The sequence below is a fragment of the Dermacentor andersoni genome, chromosome 7 (assembly GCF_023375885.2).
Source record: "Dermacentor andersoni chromosome 7, qqDerAnde1_hic_scaffold, whole genome shotgun sequence".
In the NCBI taxonomy this organism is placed as follows: Eukaryota; Metazoa; Arthropoda; class Arachnida; order Ixodida; family Ixodidae; genus Dermacentor; species Dermacentor andersoni.
Window position 1 is genome coordinate 145,040,916 of NC_092820.1, and position 25,151 is coordinate 145,066,066.

At 47.3% G+C, this 25,151-nt stretch overlaps 1 protein-coding gene across 6 annotated transcripts in view; it reads right to left on the bottom strand.

The window, feature by feature from the left end:
* Window positions 1–12,240: 12,240 nt before the first annotated feature.
* The window catches only part of LOC126533695 (uncharacterized), a 114,687-nt gene continuing 101,776 nt past the window's right edge, over window positions 12,241–25,151 (bottom strand). For 5 of the 6 annotated variants that reach the window (XM_055072266.2, XM_050180880.3, XM_055072265.2 and 2 more), the window contains 2 exons: window positions 16,732–16,773; window positions 12,241–13,576 (listed from right to left, as the gene is read on the bottom strand). In XM_055072266.2, coding sequence (XP_054928241.1) covers window positions 13,249–13,576; window positions 16,732–16,773 — 370 coding nt within the window. In that variant the 3' untranslated portion in view covers window positions 12,241–13,248. Of the gene's footprint in view, window positions 13,577–16,731; window positions 16,774–21,481; window positions 21,628–21,990; window positions 22,532–25,151 lie in introns of those variants that run through there. The other variant, XM_050180879.3, reaches the window with a different exon arrangement.

Sequence of the window (25,151 nt, forward strand, 5' to 3'; positions counted from 1 at the left end):
GTAGCTGGACAGAATCAAGGTAATGTTGTCTGCCGTTGCTTGGAGATACATTATTTTTCAATTCCGCCTAAATAAAATCGATAGTTAGTCTTAATTAATTATTCAACTTCTCAAATATTTTAATCTGATGAAAAATGTCAATGAGAAAATTGTAGAGCGACATGAAAAACTCCCGATACAGCTTTCTGTTGCGCAATACGTGCGACATAAAAGTTATTTGCCGAGGGTGAAAGAAGCCCGCAAATTCACGCAAAATTGATTCACGACTGGCCGCTCGAGGCACCTTGCGTGTATTCGGGGGCTCCTTTCACGCTTGGAAAAACACTTTTATGTAGCGAGTATTGAGCAACGGGAAGCTGTATCGGGAGTTTTTCATGTTCCTCTAGAATTTTCTCATTGACAGTTTTCATGCAACTATAAGATTTGAGAAGTTGATTAAGTAATTAATTAAGACCAATTATGTAACAGGTAAGAATCGTCGACGTAGAGTCCGATTTTAGTGGGTAATGCATTTCTTTCTGTCGTTGATAGAGTTGACGAATAACAGAAGAACTAAAGCTGAGCCCTGGGGAACACCGGAAGAAACTGGCATCTTGACAGATTCTGCAGAATTAAAGCTTACGAATTGTGCGTGAGCGGATAGAAGGGAACCTGCTTGCTCATTCAGTTAAGCTTTTGTTATTTAGGATAGCTTTGAGTTTGAACAAATATTTAGAATGGAGCATTGTGTAAAATACTTTAGAAAAATGTACAAAAATTCAGACGACCTGATTGCTAAATCTAGCTGTAAAGAAATGGTGCACGTAAATTCAGTCATTTTAGTTACGGTACTGTTACCACGCCGGAAATCATGATGAGCACTATTTAATGGGTTGTTAGATTCTATGAATTGTATTATATGCTTGTGGAATGTGTTGAAGCATTTTACAAGATTGGGACGTTAGCGAAATTGGTCTGTAGTTGCTCAGTATAGCCTTGTCGCCAGATTTATAGAGAGGCCGAACTTTCGCTAGCTTCCAGGAAGAGGGTACAACACCACTCGACACAGATTTTTTTTTTGTAATGATTGATATATTTTAGCAGTCCATCAGGAATATCGCACTAAGAAAGAGTTGGGAATATTATCGGGGCCAGAAAGTTCTTGGCTCTCTATTTCAAGGACAAGGTTCAGAAAACGGTTTGCTGAAATTGTGACGCAAGCAATGGAGCTTTGCGTTGTCAGTATCGTAAGGGTATCTTTGCGTTGTCAGTAGCGCAACGATACCCTTCTGTGCAACCCTGTGTTTTGAATTTCAATCTAAAACACTGTTGATTTCCCCCTCGGTTTTGAGTGACGTCATTGTCTGTAGGTTGATTTGGCCTCCTCGTATGGTTGTCAGTGTCGAAAGCCACGCTACTATTTATGCCGCTGTCGTACATAAACCACAACCCTTGCTACGCGTCAGACGCCTGTTCGGGCCTTGAATTGCTGTTTTCCGCGTTCATATTTTCGCGTTACGGAAAAAAACCCCTTGCACCAGCGTTCGCTTGCCTTCTGGGAAATTTCACGTTTTGCCCATCCTCAGTGTTGTGCGCATTCGCCCCGAGATGGCGCCACCAACCTAGCCAGAGCTTTGATCGGAAACCCTCCAGCCGCCGTGGACGGCTCAGCCGCTCAGCGGTTTTGGCGAGAGAGCGTACCGTATCCTCGCCAGCTAGGCGTTTGCGAATAACTGTTTATTTGTACAACAGCTGGTGCGCAGAGGCGCTTTATACAGTGTCCGTTCTCAAAGAACGATTTATCGTGCGCACTGTTGCGGCGTGAAGTCGTCGACTTTGTGACTTCTGCTCCGCGCGCGGCACGTGCGCAGTAGTCGCGCTAATGAAACTTATCTAATACCCCTACGTCCGCGCAGACACAGATGCTTTCGTTAAACTTGTCTGGTGCTGGTAAGGCTTGTCTTCGTCTAAAAGTGTTAGCCGTGTCCGAATAAAGCGATTGTCGTTGCTTGCCCAGAGGTAACTGCGTCGTGTGTCATGAATGCTGATGGCGTCGAGCGGTTCAACGGCCGAACTGCTGCTGCTTCTACTACAGGTCCAATGGGAAACGTTCGTGATTGCGTAGTTACTTCGATGCATGCACTGCTGTAGCGACTTTTTGATATGTGTCAAGTTCCAGTAGGTGTATTGCCATCGCAAAACGTGAGAATCTAGAAGAACTCTTTACAGAGGAGTCGCGACACAGAAGATGCGATGCGACGAATCGGAAGCTTTACGGATCACGATTCTATGCTTCTGGTGAGGAATTTACTGGGGTCATTTAGCCAGCCGGTAGTCTTGGTAAACGCGCACGGGTAAGTTAGCCGCCGGGACGAGATAACATTTTTCCTTCTTTGGAAACTGGATCGGACACGAAGTGTCGACACCGAGCATTCCGACCGTATATGCAAGCTTTGTAATTAGTTTTGCGCATAACGGCGTTTCTTTAATTACAGTGCAAGCAAAGGCGGCCACTGCTGTTGCGGCATCTTGTCGTGCCAACTTGGAGTGCCAGTGCGACGTTCGACCGGAAAGCATTACTGACTCTTCATGTTTTAGTGCACGCCGAGCACTTCCTGCTTTGGTGGAGTTACAGTGTAGCAGAATCAAGAATCAGAAAATTAGGCACGAAGTGGCGTGTTTGATTTAGGTGGAAGAAGCTAAGAGGGCCGTGAGTGACCGAAATAAACCACCGACAACGGCGTTCCCTTTTAGGCCGAAGTGGAGCCACGGCACAGAGAGACTTGGCTAATAATACCACAAATCTAATCTTACTGATATCAGGGAAGTTCCTGAACAACCGTCTATAATGAACGCCGGACGGCTGTTCCTGACAGCCAACCAGAGCCGGCAGTCGAAGACGCTGGTCAGGTCTTGTTAATCCGGCACCAGAGCTTTTCGACATGCCCCAGTAGACGGCACGGTTATGATTGCGGCGCAGATTACGTGGTTAAGGAGTCAAGGTTAATTTTCGACTCACCTTTTGTTCGGTTTCGCGCCAACTCGTGCGTACGGCGACTGAAAGCAGGCGACCGAAAGCCTTCTCCGTTGCGTTGCTCCTTCGGCTCATGGGCGCGTCAGGTATCGTCACGACATGACGTCAAGTTGCGCGGAGGATCCGCTGAGGCTTTCCTTTCTAAAGTTCAACTGGGTGAGCCTGAAGCGCAGCGCGATACTTTCACTCCCAATGGCACAGTGCTGCCTGGAGGAGCGATGGACACACACTAAGAAAAGTTTACACCCTTTGAGTCGTATCTTGCCACACAACGACGAACGTCATCTGTCTTGTCCGCATTTCCTTTCTTTAACGCTGCGAGCCCGGTACTTCCCAGTAACGAAGGGCATGCGCGTTATCAGCATGACATAGCATTGCCTACAGGAAAGTAGCGGACGCGGCGTTTTCAAGAAAGCAATCGCAAACATGGTAGATGGCGATTACCGCTGTGTGGCAGATATACACGCCAAAGGGTGCAAACTTGTTTTTAGAGTGCAAGCCACACGCTCGTTGACAGACAGACAGTGCGGTCGGAGTGCGCCGACGCCTACGCCGACGTCTTCTCCACTGTCAGCCGCGTTTCAGCGGCTATATTTGCCACTTTGGGCGCCTCTATTCACCTCGCCTTTTGGGAATATGCGCGCAACTTAAGTTTGCGATTCCTTTTTCTCCGCAAGGAATATCACGGCAGCGCCACCGCATCTTCGTGACGTCACGCAAAACAACTTGTTTCCAGAGGCTGTTTCGTTTCAATTTAGACTGATGGCTCAGCTACTGCATGACCAGTGATGGAGCTCGTTAAAACGGACATTTGGGCGAGTTGGTAAGCCATTTTAAACAAAACAGCGCGTATTTTGACAGGGCCGTTGTCCGTGTCGTGTCTCCCACCTTGTCCCTGTCAAAATGCGCGCTGTTCTGTTTAAAACAGTGATGGAGGTTGTAGAACGAGGATACATAAGATACAGTTCGTGACCACAGCTAAAAACGTTCGGCTTAGTTTGCGTGTTGAAGACATCACGGTGTTTGCAGCGTCATTTGCGATCTCGAGCGACGGCCGAACAAGCGCGGAAAAACGAATCGCTGTTGGGCCGTTTCTTGCCTTGGTGGCGGAAATGCAACGTTCTTGTCTTGTCTTGTCTTGTGTCCCAGACAGTGGCGCATACCCACTATGGGGGATTGGCCAAGAAGCAGGCGGTTTTTCGTATGCTTAGAAGTAAAGCCAAACTAGACTGAAATTGTGGAGCGTGAGACTAGAACTGTAATTTAGACGTGTGATGAAAATATTGTTCTTAACCAGGGAAACTAGACGCAGAATCGATGGCAACGTCTTCCTTCTTGCGGTTTCATGACATGTGTTCGTTGCTGCATGATAGAAGAAAAAGAAGAAAACTTCACGTAGCATTGCTGCAGCCAGCAAATGTATATTCGCTGCTGGCTAGATTTCGCCTCCGTACATCCGCAACTGGCTCTGCAGACTCTCGGAAATGCGAAATAAGGGGATTTTTTTTTTGTGCAAATATGCCGCAGAATCTTCATCATACGAACGTTCGTATAATTCGTATCTTTGCATAACAAGTGGTGTAAGGTAGCGCAATTAAATGACGGGACAAAAGAAGACACACAGGGACACACACAGCGTTATATATAGAAGAGGACAGACAGTCCCCGTGTGTCTTCTTTCGTCCCGTCTTTTAATCGCGCTACCGTACACCCCTTGAAGATGCATTACCAACAAGCCCACATTGCAACCCTCGTGAACTTTGCATAACATACGCTATTAAAATATCCAGGAGTTTTTGCGAGTCAAAACCACAGCGTGACCATGATGCGCGCGGTAGTGAAGGACTCCGGATCAATTTTGACGATTTGGGATTGTTTAAACTAAATCGCTAAGTGCACGAGCCTTATTCTTGCACCTCGCCTCCATCGAAGTGCTGCCGCCGCGGTCGGAATCGAACCCGTGACCTCGAGCTCCGCTGCGGGCTTATAAGGAAGGTTAGGCAAAGCCCTAAATATTGCTAAGATATACATATATCTTTTCTCGGTTAGGTGCGCGAATAGCTTCCGTTCAAAGACTCCACTGATGACTCTCGACATTCATACATCATTCGACACGATCTGGGACGATATTGGAATCATCTCGAAAGATAACGCACACTACTTAGTACATTCTGGCTGTCACCTTTTTGAAGTTTGGTCCGAGTGATCGCATACTCGAGGTTCGATTGCAGCTGTTTTGGAGGAATGACACCGAGCATTTTTCGTGCCAGAGCCTCTACACGAGTCGGAGCTCTTCCTAGTCCAGCATGATGACCACGATGATTTATTGGATTCCCCTTTGAAGCGCGGCAATTATATATAGTCACCTAGCGCGCTTGATTTAATGAGCTATATGCTATACATGTTTTTCATTCTGGTATTATTGCGTACATCTCCTTCATCCTTTTTTTTTCATCCTCAAAATTTCTTTATCGACCTTGTACCGCTGCATATGCTTGTAACGGATCGAGGCGTATCTCGTCAATATCTTCCCTGGTTTATTTCCACCATTACATTAAACGTGTCTTGCTTATCTAGACTATTGACCTCCTGATGCTTCCGTCTACTCCCTGAACCAGAATTTTGCAGCTCTTGCGGGGGCACCCATCTTGTTTCTTGGGACCGCGGGAAAAAGTGAACCAGCGAGGAACGTACACGAGACGTTCGTTTCCGGGATCACCAGCCGTTTGTGCGCAGGCGCGAGTACGAGCGGGCGCGAGAAAGAAAATCTGGGGGCTTTTGCTCCTTGAATATTTGACTCTGCCTGGCACTGCGGAGGAGCTTTCTTAGCGCGTGTTGTAGGCGTTTGTCCCTAGGCGTGCCGGCTTTGCGGAGTGGGGTCTAGTGTGCGCTCGGACGTTGGCCGCCGGCGCGGTAAAATAGGTGAAGCAGGGGGCACCTACACCCGATTTCGCGACCGCTGTATCGGGCAGACTGCCTCGCACCTGCGGCGCTCGTGCTAAGTGAGTCGTGGCGGATCATAGCTTTGTCGCGCCTTACGGCAATGTGCCTTGTAAATAACATCACAGATGTTTGTGTAGGAGTAGTAGCGACCGTAGTAGAGCCCGGGCCGCATATATTGAATATCTAGAGGGCAAGGCACTTTAGCAACCGCAGTTTAACGCAAGTGGCTGAAATGCCGCCGGTGACGATGACTGACTCAACACCAGCGCCGCAGGTGCGATAAAGTCTGTCCGACGTACCTTCAGAGGCAAAGTTCTGACTGGTGTTGCAGAAGTCGCGGGGCGCGGTAGTGCTGAACTTAGCGTCACAAATTGGCGGCTGGACGTAATTATATTTATTCAATCGTGTTTTTTTTACTAATTCTAACAACGTGTCATTATTTCGCATTATTGCCGGGGCATAAAGGACACCAAAGCTAGAACCCGGACTGGTCCGCGAGTTGGGGCTCGCCTAGGTCTGCGCTTGAGAGGGAGTGTTCGCATAAAAAATTGGCGGTCCGCCATAGCGGACAGCCGATCTTATACCCCCCTGGCACGTGGAGGCCTTGGCGAGCCCCAACCCACGGGCCGCCCTGCTTTTAGCTTTTATCCCCCCGCTAACCCTTGGGTGCCCTGGACATCCTGCGCCGCATGCTTTATTGTAACCTCAGGTGCTCTCCCGAGGCCTCCGTTTGCCGGTTACATGTACCCTTCTGGAGCAGTGCCTGCAAAATATGCAATCTATCGTCGCGACGAAAAAAGCGACCCGCGACTTATACAACTCCAGTCAGAACCTTGCCCCTTCAGATACAGCGATCACCACATGGGGCGTCCGTGCCCACTGCCTCACCGCGCGGGCAGCCAGCGGCGGAGCGTAAACAAACTAGACCGCACTGTCTAGGGGACAAACGCATACAACACGCGCTAAGAAACCTCCTCCGTAGTGCCTAGGCAGAGTTATTCAAGGAGCAAAAGTCCCCAGATTTTATCTCTCACGCCCTCTCTTACTCGCACCTGCGCACAAACGGCTGGCGATCCCTCAAATGAACGTCGCGTAGAAGGATGCCGTTCAGCATTTTTGTGTGTGGCCCGCCGTCACTGCGCGTGTATTGCATGCGCAAAAAGCACGCTGAGCTTTATCCTTCTCGCAGGTTCACCACCTGTTCCCGCAGTCCGCAGGAAAAGATGGCTGCTCCCTGCAAGTGCTGTAGAATTCCGAACTAAAGGGGCTCATCTTGACCCCAAACAATTATCGTCATCCGTCTTGCCTGCTTTTCATTTCGCGAATCATCTGGCGGAGTACAATGTCAAACTAATTCCCCCATTCTGTCTGTGAGCAGATGGTGACTTCCTTGTACGCGTCGACAATCTTCAGCACCTGTCACATCAAACTTGCGTGTGTGCAACATATATTACGCCTGCGAAAGCGATGGTGGTGATATGCATTTCATGGCTGTGAAGACCATAAGGTGATGCCTTACTTTACTTTGAGCACTAAGTTGTGAGATAGAATACCGCCCTCAGCGACATCATCATGACGGAGGCAGAATATAATAGCCGTTGGGTGCCCAGATTTAGGCACTCGTAAACAAACATCATCATCATCAACACACAGGAAGCCAAAATTATTTCCGAAACTTCGTGAAATTATTCTCCCCAAACACTTCTTAAACAGCCCACCGTGAGACTCTGAGATGCCCTAAAGGATTAAGAACGATCGCAATTACAAGAAAAAGCATCTTTCAATTTGTCCTAGCGCTATTGAACAGTTTCACAGGAGTGAACATTTTGAATGGGGTTAGAACGAGTTGAAACTACGAATTTCCCTACCGGACGTCACGGAAGCGGGACATTTCACTACATCTGTGCCGTATAACTTCTTGCTGAATACAGGTATAACGATTATATACGAGTTCAGTATTACTTGAATAAGAATAATATGGAAAGCCTACGGGAAGTTACGCTCTGCAACAGTAACAGCTGGCTGCATTCTGCCTGCTGCGTCATCGCGGCCACATTCACATTCGTGGCGTCATCACAACGGGCGCGTCTGCCGTTTACACCTTTAAGAGATACCCCTCCCCCCCCCCCCCCCCCGCGGTTGTATCCGTACAACGCCTCAAAGCTCTGCAACCGTCACTTGTCGCGTCCTGCCCCCCCCCCCCCCCCCTTATAATAGTGTTTCGTCCCTTGTCGGGTAAAGGTAACTAAGTTTCTTGCTTTGTTTCTACCTTTTGTTTTTTCCTTTCTTCTTCGTTCTTTCGCGCTTCTGTGCACAAAGTAACCTCCTCGCTTCCAGCAGGCCGTGGCCGCGATGTCTCACGCTGTGGCGCAGCAGGAGCGACCGTGCGCGCCACCGCACAAACAGGTTTCTTTCCTTTCTTCTCTCTCAAACCCTCCTTCCTTCTCCGTCCCTCCAACTCCACGCGGACTCGAAGAAGCCGGGTTTGTTTTGTGCCGAAAAACAATGAAAATGGCTTTTGGCGAACCTCCGGTCCCGTCCTCTCCCTCACCGGCGTGCCAGCCGCCCCGGCCGGCTATTAACTAAGTCTGCCGTGGCGGCGGCTCCCCCTGCATACGTGCTGCCGGGCTGTAGTTGATTTCGTGAAAGAAAGCATGTATGCATGTTGTGCGTACGTCGTTATCGTCGTGTCAGGCACGCCGTGCATGTCACGTCATTCACGTGCATGCATGTCACAGCTAAATATACTGGTACGTATCCCACTACATGAATGAGCGCGACAACGTCACGTAATATACTGAATCATGCCATGAAAGCCCTATATGTCATGTCATTCACGCAAGTCATGCACATACTGATAAAATACGTTGAAGCTGATCCAGCTAAGAAAACGACTAAAACGGCATCACGTCGGCGCAGGAGGACAAACGGACGGACGGACGGACAGACAGACAGACAGACAGACAGACAGACAGACAGACAGACAGAGACAGACAGACAGACAGACAGACAGACACAGACAGACAGACAGAGACAGACAGACAGACAGATTCAAATGCCTATAGTAGGCAGAGAATGATTGAAAAGAACGCCTCGTATTGTGAATTCAAATTGACGAGCTGCTGCTATGGCAAACTAAACAGCATTTATAAATTACGTTTCTGCTTATAGCAAAACAACTACTTCTCCCGCGAGTGTAGGCTTGGCAAGTTGAAAAAAAAAATACGAAAGGCGAGTCCCGGTTCTATCTGAAGTTCCCGTACCAGTACGTCGTGACGTCATGATTACGACAGGGTCTACAAAAGTCTCGTTAATTATTGGACAGTAAAAGCGGACTAATGAAACCAAAGGCTCAACAGGTAACAAGTTTCGAGAAGTTGCGCCAAAGCTGCCCAAGTGATGTACTTTAAAATCCGTGACGTCACAACGACGTACCGGCTTTCAGATGTCAGCCTGAAATTGAAAACGATTATGCTTGGCTTTACATGTTTTTCACTAGTAACCAACCTTTTCCCGCAAGAGCAATGTAAATAGGGTGTTCCGCAAAAATTTTTCACCTCAGACTGATTTAGTGTTCCCGAGTTACATCTGAAGAGCAAAACAATTTAGCTGTTGCTACGGCTTCAATCTGTGTAGCTGTTGAACAACTCATCCGCGAAATGGCTATGATCATGCTCCTGCTGATGGTACTCCTTAACTATGACACGTGATGACTACGGAGGTGGCGGGGGTGAGGCTTAACATCGAGCGTCATGACGTATAGCTCAAAAGTGCCAACTATCGTGATCAAGCGCGAGTAGATATATAATATTATTTCAAAATTAAATGAAATTATGGAGTTTTACTCGCCAAAACCACGATACGAATATGAGACACGCCGTAGTGGGGGACTCTGGAAATTTGGAGCACCTGGGGTCCTTGAACGTGCCCCTAAATCTAAGTACACGGGTGTTTTCGCATTTATAATATTCTATATTTTAGATTCAGAAAAAGAAGGTGAATGGTGATGGGATGGAACGAGGCCTTAATTATTACTCTAGTTTGCCGTGTGGTTTCACCGCTGGTTTTTCTGTCCTTGTGCAAGTTGTTGCCCTTTCTCGAAGCTCTTATATTTGCCCACTCGCCGCATGATCAAACTCCTTTATGGTCATGCACCCTTAATTAAATATACAGTGACATCAACAATGCTGTTTTCTGAACGTTCTCGCCGGGATGGCCTGGTCGATTAATTTTTTTATTCGATTAAAGATTAATAATTCATCATTTTTGCTTTTAATTGCTTTCGATGCAGGGATTTTCATCGATTAATTGATTAATAAAAATTTCTGCAGCGTGCTTCTAAAAAGGTTGAAACGCAGTCATCTACTTTTGTACGAACCTATTTTACTGTTTGAGAGGTAGAACCAAGATTGGAACAAACGTGTATAAACGTTTGATAATGCATAGTCTTTAACTTTCTAAGTACTAAATATAGTTCGCACTAGTGGCTTTTGAAAAGATAATATGTGTTATCAAATGGCACTTAGTGCAGGATTAAATAAGATACATGCCACTAGTGAATCCCTGTAAAGTACAGTTAAACAAGAAATAAGCAAAATGGCAAACGTGAAAGGCGAAGTGCAACGGAAGTATGCAATCGATTGCATCATGCACATGGAGAAAAGATTACGGGTCTAGGAGCTTAAACCATACACTATCTTTTACGGCGCTAAGTAATGTCAATTTAAATTATGGGGTTTTACGTGCCAAAACCACTTTATGATTATAAGGCACGCCGTTGTGGAGGACTCCGGAAATTTCGACCACCTGGGGTTGTTTAACGTGCACCTAAATCTAAGTACACGGGTGTTTTCGCCCCCATCGAAATGCGGCCGCCGTGGCCGGGATTCGATCCCGCGACCTCGCGCTCAGCAGCCCAACACCATAGCCACTGGGCAACCACGGCGGGTAGTAATGACAATTGGCTGGGATGTTTGGGTGAAACCGACACCTTCTTTGAATGGCCACACAACCAGCGTGAAAGAATAGACGCTCAGACGCTATAGATCTGCTGAAATCGACATGAACTCCATCGCTATGTCAAATACATGCTGGAAACCGGGGCCCATGCCGTGCCACGTCTCTAGTGGACTGGAGGTGGCGCGACGATCAACGGCTGGGTTGCTATAGTATGCCTTGAATTTTCAAGCCTCCGGCTTCGTGTGGCGTGGTGGTGTGTGCAGTGGGGGAAGAGAGGGGAAGCGCTCGGCTTGGCTCGGCTCGAAAAAACAGCCGACAGTCGCTTTACCACAGCCACAGTCACTTCTCATGCGCCGCCATTCCAGTACGATTTCAAAACTTTCACGCTACTCCTGTCAGAATCTCCAAAACGATTCGTCGAACAAATCTAATCGATTAAGTCGATTAAATGAATAGTGAACATCGATGAAGATTGTTTTGCGGAATACATTTGATCATTCATCGATATTACCAAGCCTATCACCGCAGGCTACGCTGCAAAGCAGCAGTCTCGTTTACTCACTGTGGAACAAGTGAAACTTTTTTTCTTTCAAAAGACAGCAACAAACTAAACACTATCCGAGCATCGTTCCAACGCGTTGTCATTAACGCTACAGTATGTAACGTGCATGGCGTCAACTTTGACCTTCGGCCAATGTATGAGTATTAATGCAATCACATTTGCGCAGTGATTGTGTTAGACGTACTTACTTCAGAATAAAGCTGGAGGAGCAATCACGAAATTACATCGCCAAACAGCCTGTTGTTTTTCTCTCGCTAAAGGTTGTGACACGTCGGCATAATCAAGGACAGCGAGATGAGAACAGCTGTTTTCACTGTGTGGGTTTTTCGTTAGATATTCGTTAACGCGTTTGTATACTAGCTCTTTTTTCCATTGCTGCTCCAGCGCTCAATTTTTTTTTTTTCTCTCGCGGCACCTGTCAATCATGCCAAGTTCAATGTTTTGGCCTTTTCACGATTGTTTTCTAGGGGTCACTGTTATGAAGGCCGACTTGAATATACCACAGCACGTCCTGGTTAAACAGAACACGATTGCAAATGTATGTCATAAGGTTCCAAGGCTAATGCAGCTCATTTCTTCAGTCAACCATTTTTTGGCACTGTTCTTACTCCTGTTCAAGATAAATCATCCATTTCACTGCAATTCGTCGATTGACATTCACTGCGTCGATTGAATGTGAGTGCGGAAAGTTAAGAAAATCTCTTCTTTCTCGCAACACAATTGCTGCCTTCTTGGGGTGGCACTTCCGTACAAGAGAAAACAGTAAGCAAACAGAAATTTGTATTCAGGACCGATTGTCTAAAACAAGCACGCGCAAACCCTGCCTCAAGTAAACTAACTGCGGTAAGAAAACAGGGCCACGACCTGTTCAATGCACGTGTGGCCCTCCAGGTATTTGTACTAGCTGTGACGAATGCCCTAACGTCTCGCAACGTGAGCGTTTGCACCCATACTATATATACGTTCACTAACAATAAATGATACATACATATACCATACATTAGTATGTACACACAATATGCACATTAAATGCAAGTCCAACGATGTCCACATTGCAGGCGACCATGGCAGCAGAATGGCGAGGCGGTGCAGAACACGACAGTCCAGATGAAAAACTGACTAGTTCTAAATTGCACGCGAGGCAGTATTTTGGTTCTGCTATCCCTCGAAAAACGCTCATTGTTTCACTGTACAGTTTCAGCAAATAATGTCCTGAAATGGAGCAGTTGATTAAAAGAAGACTTGGAACGCGCTGCTTCGATGGACAAAACTATAACGCACAATGCAACGAAGAATAGTCCAGAGCCACACGCACACGTCCCTGCCTTGCACGAATCAATGACGTCTCATCAAAAGGGCACATCTAAGATCGGGCCACAAACGTTCGCTATCACGGAGCAGTCATCGGTGATTACGATGCCGCTGCGTCTTTTGTCCGATGACAGGCACTGGCCACAGTCTCTATTCACATGCAGATTTCACCCTTTGAGAATCTCCGGACACTTGCAGAGGATCTCTGGACAACTGCTGCCGTCCCGGTAGCAGTGTGGCAAGTTGTGGACAGATATGTAGAAGATTCCATGAAATGGTGGTCAACCAAGGCACATCGAAAGGTGAGAAGGGCCGGAGAAGAATTGCAAAGTTATCGAAGAGCCTGAAGTCGAACACACGTGAATGGTGGGACCTGGAGTCTCAGTGCAGAGCGGGCAGCGAAGGTCCTGGGAAGCCCGACTGCACAGCGGCACACCACCCAGGCTGCACACCGCCGAAGTCAGAAGCCGGCCTCCTCTTCGTGCTGAAACAGCACCTGGTGCATGGCGTTTAGCGCCCTGAGGGCCGCGCCCCTGGGGAGCCGACGTAGCCTGTCGGCGACCATCATGCCGAAGAAGTGGAACGCGTCCTGCTGCGACCCGGCTGTAGGAGACGCTGATGTGCTCGCCATCGAGGTATCCGCCGTGTTCTCCAACGTCGCCTCAGCACGATGCTGCTGCGCCTGGGCCTGGTTGCTGCTCAGCGACTCGCCGTCCACACGGTCGTCGACGCTGTCGTTCGTGTCCCACGACACGTCTTCGTCGTAATTGGGCTCCTGCTTTATTTTCCTGCGATAAAGGCAGATCATTAACAAAGCTTATAGTCGGTGGCAACCCAAGAATACCGTGGATAACACACCGCTCTCCAACTCATACAAGATATGTATGGATGCAAGAGCCAATTACGTTCGTTTATGCACGTGACCTCACGAGGTAAGCCTCTCGGAAACTATGTTTCGCGGAGGAACCGGAGGCAGATTCGATGGTATTTTGTGGGTGTACCTTACACTTAGTTTCTTTCGTCACTGACTACATTTTCTACGACCACTGATTGGGGCAGCAAGAAGGAAAGCTAAATAAATAAGCACTGCTCGATTGTTCATTGAAACATCTATACGCAATCATTTTGACTAAGTTAAATTAATTGCCTGTACATGAAATGAAGACAATCTTTTTAATTTGTGTGCGGAGTAACACGGACCTCAGGTTCTTATGTTTCTTCAAAATGCGTTGTGAATAATAGAACTCTAGCAGTACAATATATAGGAGAAAGCACGTAGAGGCATGCTTGCAAATCCATCCAAATAAAGCACTTTTTCTAATCTCTCATGAGTTGTAAGTGGGCGTAATTTGAAAGTGATACTAGGGAAAAGCGCACAGGCCCGTTTAACGAAGATACAGAAAGAGTGATTTCTGAAACAGGTTGCCAATTTCGTTCCCGGGTAGTCCTCAGGTTGCAGTGTTCATATCTTAACATCCCTGAGTAACTTTTCGCGGGTCTTTGTCCCATGACGCGTCCAAAGTAGATTATGCGCATCCACCGCAGACGCAAGCACTTTATACATTGGAGATCGCCTTCAGGCGTTCGAAATCGGGTGCAAGTGACAGCAGCTGTAAGGGTGCGTTCACACTGGTGGGAATTTTTCCCGGATGCGCGACGTAGGTTTTTGGGGCGCGACCGAAAGAAGCCTCTTTCGTTTGGAGCGAAAATCGCTCCAAACGATTTGAGACAGATTTTCTCTGCCCGAAAAGAAAATAAGCATCGCTTGTCGCAAGCCAATCAGGCCGCAGGATTCTTGTCTTGATGGCTCATGAGAGCTAGGCTTACCGATTCCCACAGGGCGTGTAAGCTGCACATTTTTCGGATCCCCACCGAGATCAAACACTCTTGCACTAACCATGATTTTGGAAGGAACCTGCCAGAAGTGACTTTGCGAGCTTCCGTGCATACACAGCGCATCTCGCGAGAGTTAGGGGGCGGCAATGACCATGCGTCGCGCGATCGGAAAAAGCCCCACCAGTGTGAACGGGGCTACAGAGCCGCTCTGAACTTAAGACTTGAGCCGTGAAGTATACCTGGACCGTGCATGAGTTTGGCGTGTTTTTCCTCCACTGGACACGCGGCTAACAGAAGTGACAGAAGACGAACTTGTACGACGGTGAATCGGAAAGTGTTTGCCCCTATTTTTTAGCTAAATTACGGCTGTAAATTCGAAGTCAATATATCCATTCCCAGCGGTGGACCTTTCTTGGACCGGCTCGGCCTTACCTGCCGGTAGCTCTGCGGCGGGGTGCTGCTGTCAGTTGTTGAAGATAGCGGTTGCGCTTTACACATCCACGGCGTACGAGCAACGAAGTGTGATTCGTTTTCCATGGAGCAAAGGACGAACGCCCATCGAAATCCTCAGGGAATGCAGCCCACGTATGCGGAAAGCTGTCTCGCTTTGAGGAGTGTGAAGTAGTGGCGTTGCGAGTTCGCGAAAGGCCGACTGTGGTTCCACAGTCAGTGGGACGAATTCTACCACAGCGCATCTCAAATTTAGTGCTGTGATGAGATAAATGGGGCCCAACCGGTGTGGGAACTATGTGAGAAAATATGTGTAAGGTACGCAGAATAGTACGCATATTTGTAATTACCTGTATGTACCTTACTTTGGCTAGTAAGATACAGGGCAAAGAACAAATGGAGATATTACTAACGCTTGAGGCGAACAAGACCGGGAAGTTCTCAAAAATGTACTTAAGATCGAGGCCTGTGGAAGAACTCGGGAGCACCTATCTGACACTGGGACGGAGAAATTGTTTTAGTTCGGAAGCTAGTATACGGATATTTGTGAGGTCTGCTGCATATAAAGAAAAGAAATGTTGAAGTTGTAGTAGGTTTTCAATTTATGCCATAAATGTTTATTTTTCTCCTTCGAAAATAAAGAAATCAAGAGAGCTTATAGCTGAATAACTTAGCAATAAAAACGATATCACAGTTTTGTAAACTGTATCTAATAACAGATATGCAACTGGAAAAAATGACCTATTATACACCGCTCTGAAGTATACCACTAAATTGTAAGTAGGACTTTTGTAAAAACCCTCGTAGACTTTGTAAAAAATTCACGTAAGTTGTAAATTTATATACCAAGTTTGTCTTCTTCAGATTCCCTAACAGAATCAGCTTACGAAATTGAGATATCTGTTCTCGGTGCAGAACTACGGATTTGGAAACGTCGTGCTCCAAATATCATCATCATCAGTCTATGTTATGTCCACTGCAGAACGAAGGCAGTGCGATGCCTGCGATCTCCACTTACCCCTGTCCTCAGCCAACCGATTCCAGCTAGCGCCTGCGAATCTCTTCATTTCATCACCCCACCTATATATTTATTTATTTATTCTGACACCCAGATTTCCAGTAATTTCTGCAAAAACATTCGAAGTATTACATCGAAATACTGCTTCCTAGAGTTTCCAGTATATCTCTAATATGCAACAACCTTCACTCGACTCAGTGTGACAGTTGTCTCGTAAAAGCAGTTCTGCATTTCACATGTATTTTAATAGGGAAACCGTAGTTGGCCCCGACCTAGTGCTTCCCCTACAGAACATGCTGCTGAGATAGTTTGGTGCATGCCCCGCCCGTCCTGTATAAGTGTATGTATTCATTTTGTGGCCGTCTGGTTCGCATAAAAATACTATCTGACTCCCAGAAAGATAAAGACCCGAAGTGATCAACCGCGGCTAATCAAGGGAAATCTGTCTTGAGCCAACGATACCAAAAGAGGACTTGTCTTTGTTGAGTCATCAAGAGTTTCCCCGAAGAAAACAGTTTCTTTGTCAAAAGGCTGGCTCAAGGTTGAGACACTTCCCGTGTTCGGCAAGAGTTGATCACTCCGACGCCTCAGACTGATTTATAAACCACGAACGTGCTGAAGGGAGCAGGCTCCACTCACTTCTTTTCGGGTCCGTCGCTTACAGATTGTTCGGAAGGCCATCTGCAGCAAGATCATAAAAACAATGAGTTACTGAGACTTCAAGATGTAGTCTATATCACAGAGCAATGTCTTTAACGAGACACTGCATTTGTACGACATGAGAGGAGTAAGAATCGAAGCACAAGAAAAAAATAATAAATTAAAACGGGTGTCGGTTTTTCCTGTACCCGTCAGCGCGCACAACACACCTCGTCACGATTCACGGTGGATACAGATATATAAAACACATAGATCCCCGTAGAAAACTGCCAGCAATTTCAACCATTATTCGAAGAGCCTGCAAGGCACAGTCAAATGCTCAGAATTTCGTGTCTGGACAAGCAGCACGCACACATATATCGTATCCCTTGTAAGGGTCGATCACTGATCGACGGAATGCTGAAGCGCTGGCTATATATATATATATATATATATATATATATATATATATATATATATATATATATATATATATATATATATATATATATATATATATATATATATGTGTGTGTGTGTGTGTGTGTGTGTGTGTGTGTGTGTGTGTGTGTGTGTGTGTTTGTGTGTGCGTGTGTGTGTGTGAGAGCGTGTAAGATCGATGGCACCAAACTTCCTGGTGATCATTAGACTAAGAGTAGCCATATTCGCGTGCCAACCGATTGTTGACATGACGTCAAACAAAACAAAAAATATTGGCAGTTTGTTTCGTGGACATTCAAAGCACTAGCAAGATTTAGCGTTGAGCTCGATCGCTTTACCAGGTGTTCCATCAATTCGTGGAGGCGGCATGGCGCGACGCGGCAGGAAAAAACGGTCGCAGGGTTGCACCCTACACGTGCGATCGATCAGCTGCGTAAGTACGACAATATCGGGTATGCACTAAATGCGTGAATGAAAACTACCTTGACCTCTTTAAATAGGGTAATGAATCAAGAATATCTCAGTGCACTTTCATGGAATTCGGGCTGTTTAATAAGAATACATGCCAGAACTTCTCTTGGCTATGCACAATTTATTATACAATCACTGAGGTTTATTTCATGTCTCTTCACCTTCACTCTATCAGTTGCTCATTCCTCGCGTTAAATTGTTTCGCCACATCGAGTGAATTATTACCATCACAACCTCCCCGACACCGCACTCATCTATCCTCTCTTCGCGCCAAGACGCACTCAGCTATAGTCTACTCCCTTGAAGCTTAGCTACAATGTCCGCAATCCTTACAGTTCCGCGAAATTCAGCCTATGAATTATGCCTTTCCTTCTCAACCCACACATCCTTCTCTGGATGTCAATTTATTCCGCTCGCCTCAAAGGCTGGGCGACAGTAGAGGCCAGTTAACTTTCCGATTAACCGATTAAGGCTTTAATCGTGATATATTTTTTTTAATCGCCATTGCTCGGTCACATCACGAAAATCACCGGATATAACGCTGGTTTTAAGACGGCGATGTCCATCACCGAAACAGCCACGTCACGCGAGTGTTGTCTTCATTGCGGCTGGCATGACCGTGGAAGTCTATACTGCCAGATAACGTCAACAAGCATCTACGCCTCGGATGCTGAATCTGCGATAGCGTTCGACTGAGCTCGAAATGCTTGTATGTATATTTACGCCTAGTGTCAATCAAGTAATAATAAATGCAACTGCCGATTCAAATAGTACAGCATTTTCTTTCCTTAAAGAGTACGTATCGTGACATATCACCCGGCAACTTTGATGTTTTTTCCCGCTTATGTACGTAAATTGACGAATTCGATTAAACGATAAGTTAATCCATCAATCATTCTATTAACGGGCACCAATTAATCTGGTTAAAATTGTTTAATCGACGCGTGCAGTTGGGCGCTCACGCGTCCCGACAAGGGCCTACGTCATCGACGAAGTCGCCGTTATTCTTCGCGGGTGTCCGCTCGCCGTTGCCGGCTCGCTCAGTCCCCGCAATCCCGGAGATTATCGTTCTCAGCGAGAACTCTCGGAATCTACGCAGTTCGCACCCACTTCGCTCGCCTTCCGGCAACATGCATGGATTTCGATTCTAGCGAAGAGGGAAGACGTCGTCAGTGTGCTGAAGTGCTCTGCCGTGGTGTCAGCCCATTGTGTCAGCTTCCCATGGTGGCGTGCACCGTGTATTTGCCGCGACGCGAGAGGAGGGCGGATGTATACACGTGAGAGATCACTTCCGGTGCGCCGCTGATTGGCTTATCAGTTTTTTTGCGACCACGGTCGCGCGACTGACAAATCGAGCAACGAGCGACTCCATGGCCCAAAACGGTCGCTTTTCGACCAACTTGGTCGAGCGACCACTGTCAGTCGCCGGTGTGAATGAGCCATAAAGAGGCTTTAACGTAACGCCGGACTATAAACGCGCTTTAGCGTTTATGTAGTCCGACGTTGCCGGCGCGGGGGCGAGCGTCGCTCGACGCCGGGCGCGTCGGAGTGCTGGACTTCGCTATATCGATTTCTCGGTCTACGCGAACCTCTTCTACGCACGCAGAAAAAAGAAACGGGAACCTAGACATACGCAGCTTCGCTGGAAGAAGAAACGTGACTGGGGGACGGTTAGAAAAACGAAATAATGACTCCACTCTTGCCTCAGCCGTTTTCGCTGGTTTGGTGAGAGAGAACTGAAAGAAAAAAAGAAAGTAACTATAGCGGGCCGCTTAAAGGCCGCTATGAAGGCCACCCCTAAGTCACAGTGTACATTGCCAGTCTGTCGAAGCTCCATTCTCGGGCATTTGCTTGAAAATATTATTATTACCGCACAAATAAGAACGTGTTCCCAATATTTATTATATTCTTTTTGCTTTCGCGCCATAACCGTAGCGCAATACTTCCGTGCGACGTCACACATTTCCAAATGTCTGCTTATACTTACATTATTCTTACACAGAAAGCATTATGAACCCTTGTCGTATCGAGCGTGTTGTGTGCATGTCCACGGCACATAACCTTTACCGGCAAACAATTATCCAGGCCCTAAGATGCCGTCAACATATGTGACGTCACAGCAAGCCGGCGATGGGACTCCACTCTTAAACATGTTTGCACCCTTTGGGGCTTATGTCATCCCGCATATATAATCACCTATCTTGCGCGTGGCGTTCTCGACGGGAAAGTAGCGAGCGCAGCGTTTTCAAGAAAGGAAACGCAAGCAGGGCAGACGCCGTTTATTATTGTGGGATAAAATAAGTGCCAAAGGGTGCAAACTTTCCTAAGAGTTTAACGCCATCGACACCCGTATTTATCTGTTGCGTCTGATGATGATAATAATAACGATTCTATTGGCATCCTCTTTAAAACGGTGAGGCGACAGATCATGCTTGCTCTATAACACTTTACATCAATTGCACCTAGAATTCTGCCTCTCTCTTCTTGACGACGTCTATCTTTATTAGAACCTGTACATGTGTATCAAATGTATTGCACTAATGCTTGCATCGATTCGGGCTCTTCCCCACTGTTTATGTTTTTCACGATTACTACAAACGTATCTCGCTTGACTCTTCTGCTCACTCGTTAGTGCTTCCATTCGTTTAAAATCCCAACGCTTCTGGAAGGTGGATGTGCAGTCTCGATGAAAAGTTTAGGAACCAAAGTTGCTGCATGCTTTTTTTTCACGGACTGTGCATTCCGGCTGAAATCGAGAGCGCAAGCCTACGTGCGCGTGTTTGACCAATACAATGTATTAAACCAATCCTGGGACGCGGAGCTGCACCTGAATATATATATATATATATATATATATATATATATATATATATATATATATATATATATATATATATATTCTTTAATTTTTTTGCTGATGCCGTGGTCTCCAAACTTTTCCTTGCGACTGTACATCCCGTACGGTTCTTGCTGGGTGAATATACCTTGGCGTACCATTACATTACGGTCGGGCCTCAAACAGCCAGGCACTTACTGCCCTTTGCGTTATCTTAGCGATTTTCTCTCCTGACTTCTTTCCACATCGCATTGTTTTCTTTCCATCGATTCCGTACAACTCACCGTCTGCGTCCCTGTCACTTTATTTTTGATGACTCCGGTTTAATACCCTGAACCTGACTGCCAACTCTCTGGACTTCTTCCTGCATTCCGCGTCCACGCTTTCGAGGTACAGGTAATAGTGCACTTTGGCTGCGCATTTTTTTTTTCATCCGTGTTCCTAAATATTTCTTCAAAACTAATTTTGCTCTACGATTCTCCGACAGCAAATGAGATGCAAGCCATGTTACCATGCCCTGAGTCATTCGTTGTTTTACTCTGGGCCACCTATGCCAATAACTAATATTCGGAGCTAACAAATGACTTTCTGAACTATTTCTACGCTTACAGCCTTTACGGTAAGGCCGCCATTCCTCTGAATCATACAGGCTTTGATTACCATTTTGCTGTACCAGAGGCTAACTACTTAAACGACTAGTCTAACTATATCCTCATGATGTTCAGTTGTATGCCCAAGAACATACACTGCGCAAGTGCAAGAACATCCAAAGGAATAGTTAGCTTCGGCATTACGGCAACGTCATAGTGTATACCACAGAAATCGAACATGTAGCTGCGCTATCTGCACCGCGAAGACCTTTTTAGGGTTTTGAAGGCTGAGTACCGCTGAAAACGCTGCTCAGAAATTTCTCGATCTATCCAGGGTGCAGGCACTGTCAGATAAGTACACTGGCTGCCGCTGCCTTTTGCTATCGTGCAACTGCGAGATTTCAATAAATACTCTGGGCAATCTTCAAAGACTGTCGGCACGGCATTGGGATGCAGACGTGGGGCCGGCAAGTTGACTTCGATTTTTCTCCCCGTGCGGAAGTCGTCGTAGACGGACTTCCTCACAATGAAGCACTCCAGGAAGTGAAGCTCACACACCTGTGACAAGACAAGCGATATCACCGCCATTGTGAGCAAAATAAAGAAAGAAACAAACCGTATAATGACTAGCGTAAAAACGTTATATAAAAAGTTACGCGCAAATAAGGTATTAAACAATAACGCACAATGAATATGGTAGAAGTTTGGTGATTAATTATTTTATTATTATACGGCTGCGGTAGTTAGTTTCGGCTTGCTTGCAAAGAATGCCGTATCGCACGTCGAAGTTCCAAGTGAGCAGAAATGTGTGCCCAAGGCCGTCGAAACGTCATCGGAGCGATGCGCGGAATAACGCAAGAGACAAACGCGGCATGCTTTACCGAGCCGACAATACGCGCAATGCCAAATTGTACTACTCACCCTTGAATAGCAGGTTAACGGATGGGTGCGACGCGGTAACGCCTTAACCCATCTGCTTCTTCGGCCCTCCTCTTTCGGGAAGGCAAACATGGACGCCTTGGGACCTCCGTTGCGATTGGCGCGACATCCCGGCACGCAGCACTTGAACGGCATGACGTCCGTGACGTGTCGAGGCGGGCAAGCGAAGTACGAGTTACTAGCGCAACGTGACCAGACAGGAAGAGACACAGCTGACGACAATTACCGCCAGGGGTTCAGAACGCGGACAGAGCGATGCCAAGAGTTTGAGCCTCATCGCCAGATCTTGCGATGAAAATAGCCGCGACCACGCCGGCAAACACGAGTACACACACGTGTAGTACGTAGGGTGGGGTGAGGGGGTCACACCTTTCCTGTTCACTCTTGAAGCGCGGTTGGTCTCCAAGAGCAAAAGCGAGAACGTATGCACGAACCACGCCGCCTCGAAACCTACGCCGCGCCGAAGCTCGCTCTTCATCAAGTGCTGCCCTCTGGTGTCGGCTGGAGGGAGGGGTGCTGCCGGCCTGCTCAAGGTCGCGCGACTGACGTCTCCCCTCCGAGCGCGCAGGCAGGCTTGCTGTTGTTTGCAGGATGTTGCGCCGATAAGAAGGCAGTCGTCGGGCGCGCGGAGACGGTGACGCGAAAGAGGAAATTGATGGGTGAGGGGACGAAGCGAAAGTCGGGTTTACCGTACGCTGCCGGTCAAGCAGCGGGGCGTCGAGGTCGCACAGCGACGCGTAGCAGGAAGGCCTACTGCGGCTTGTTAAGAATGGCCGTACGGGGTGGCAACGTGCCAGCTTTCAGCCCGCTGCACGTGTTCCAATCCGGCCGACGGGGCGCACTTCGGAGAACTGCGAAGGGCGGGCAGCCACGTGGCGCGCGATCAACTCAGGAAATTGGTACTTGGCCGAGCCACCCGGGACAAAGCAGAGTTCTACGAAGCCCTCTGACGTCGGCACTGAAAGCTGGGCGGTACCGAGAACTGTCCGGCCTTTTCACCTGTGTGTGTGTGCAACACGAACATTTCCGTCCACGGGGCACTCAAACGTGTGAGCCGTTGTGTGTGTGGGCCGTCCTGCGGGGGGGGGGGGCTGCTAGTTTGCAATGACTGGACGAACGTTTCCGTCCACGGGGACCTCGAAGAGTAACGTCGAACGATGACGTCGGACTATGACGTCAAGCGGAGAGCTTATAGACCGTTTCATCGGGCGAGGAGGATAGGGCGCGCGGAGAGCCTTTCCTCCTCTCTGGCTTGGGCGATGCGGCGCGGCGCTGCTTCAAAGTATTGCTGTCGCGTGCTGCGAAACGATTGCGAGATGTTTTAGATCTTACTTTGTGAAATTTACGCCACGTTCGTTCATATAAGGTGGTCAGGGAAGCCTTTCGGTGTATCGGTAGCTGCTGTAGGCAGAAATATGTCTTGGGAGCGCAAAAATGTGACGCGCATAATCAGTCGCAGTGTACGCGCACTATCAGTCGCGGTGCGTGTATGTGTTGTTTGCTATATTGCTTATATCGATTTTAATTCAACAAAGAAAACCGGCGTCTCTGTATTACCAGCATTAAATGGTAAATCAGCTTACTGTCTGATCGATTGGCGTAGGGAGAAAAACATAAGAGCGCATGCTCGTGCACGGCCAACCTAAGGCAACCACGAAACATCTGAGCGGCAGGCGCTATCAAATATTTGTGATACACTGGCATCGTTCTCACGCATTTCAAGTCTAGTATGCTTGAAATTACCATATGTCTACGCTAGCCTTGCTGCATGAGGCCCATGGCGCTGCTCAACACAGCGATCCCTGCGGTTGGTAAGCTAGCACGATACATATATAAGCTGTGTGCTTCAGCATTGCCTTTTTGGCCTGTATACAGCCATAATATATGAGAGGGTTCGCATAAAAAGATTGCGATGGCTATTTTTGACCGCAAAATTTCCGTGATACGTGTGAGTGCGTCGTAGAGAACGGAACGAACACAACCGAAAAAAAAAATTCGGTTATCATCCTCTTTCTTTAAAAAGCAAGAGAAAACGGGCTAACACCGCACAATGTTTATAAATATATAACCACTGATGCCGTATGCTAGGACCATGCGCTATATAGAACAAATATATCTGTAATCCAGCACCTACTACTGCTTAGGACGCTTGCGCAGTTCGTAAACGGTCGCTTTGCTGGGCAAGTTTAATTCAGACTGTAAGGTATGCTGCTATTACTAGCCAAAACTATTTAATTCATGGGTGGAAACCTCATCCATCCAACCAAGTAATCGCGCAATGTAACCTGCAGCGAAGTTTGAACGCTTGTCAAAGTATAATAGCACAGCTCCTATCGAAGCAGAACGGTACCCACGCTGTTACGATCGTCGCGTATGTTTCATGGCTCCTAAACCGCAGCTTAGAAATAGAGGATAATACTACAATAAGGTAACGTTAGTGATTGGAACATTCGGAAATACACAATTGATCTCCGAGGCTGATTGTAGGCTCAAATATGCGCGCACACATCGCGTTGCGTGTTCCGTCCACCTCAACGCCAGCAGAAATTCCGGCCATGACGCCTTAAACCACTTCAGCACGTATCACAGAACCGTTTACCAAGTAGAAGACGCACGTCATATTAAACAGACCGCACGACCGCGAAAACAAACGCCAGAACCTACCGCCGAGCGTATGCAAAAAACCGCTTTCACCCAAGCCAGTATGGCGCTGCTCATAGGCGGCGCCACTGCGTTCACAATATGGCGGCGCCTACGTAAAAACGGTCTATAAGCAGCGTTTGCCGGCTGCTAGAGCGTGCTCGTGTCGTGCTCGTTGTCGGGAGCTGAGTGCTCTGTCATACTAGAAATGTACTAGTGAGCTGTGTGCTCGTAAGCTGTTTGCTGTATGTTAGTCTTGCGGGCTCCATATGGGAGTCGCGCTAGACTGCCAATGTATCTTGCTTAAACTGTTAATATGTAAATAAATCCTGTTCACCGAGTTCCTCTCTACGACCTTCAACTTCTTCAAATGGTGGCAGCGGCGAGTTAGTCCGACGACTCCTACATCTGGTCGACAGCGGTAGGATCGTCCGACGAATCTAATAGGCTCTCATAGTAAAAAAACAGTGCGCGGAAGGAAATATGATCTCGTAGCTCCGCGT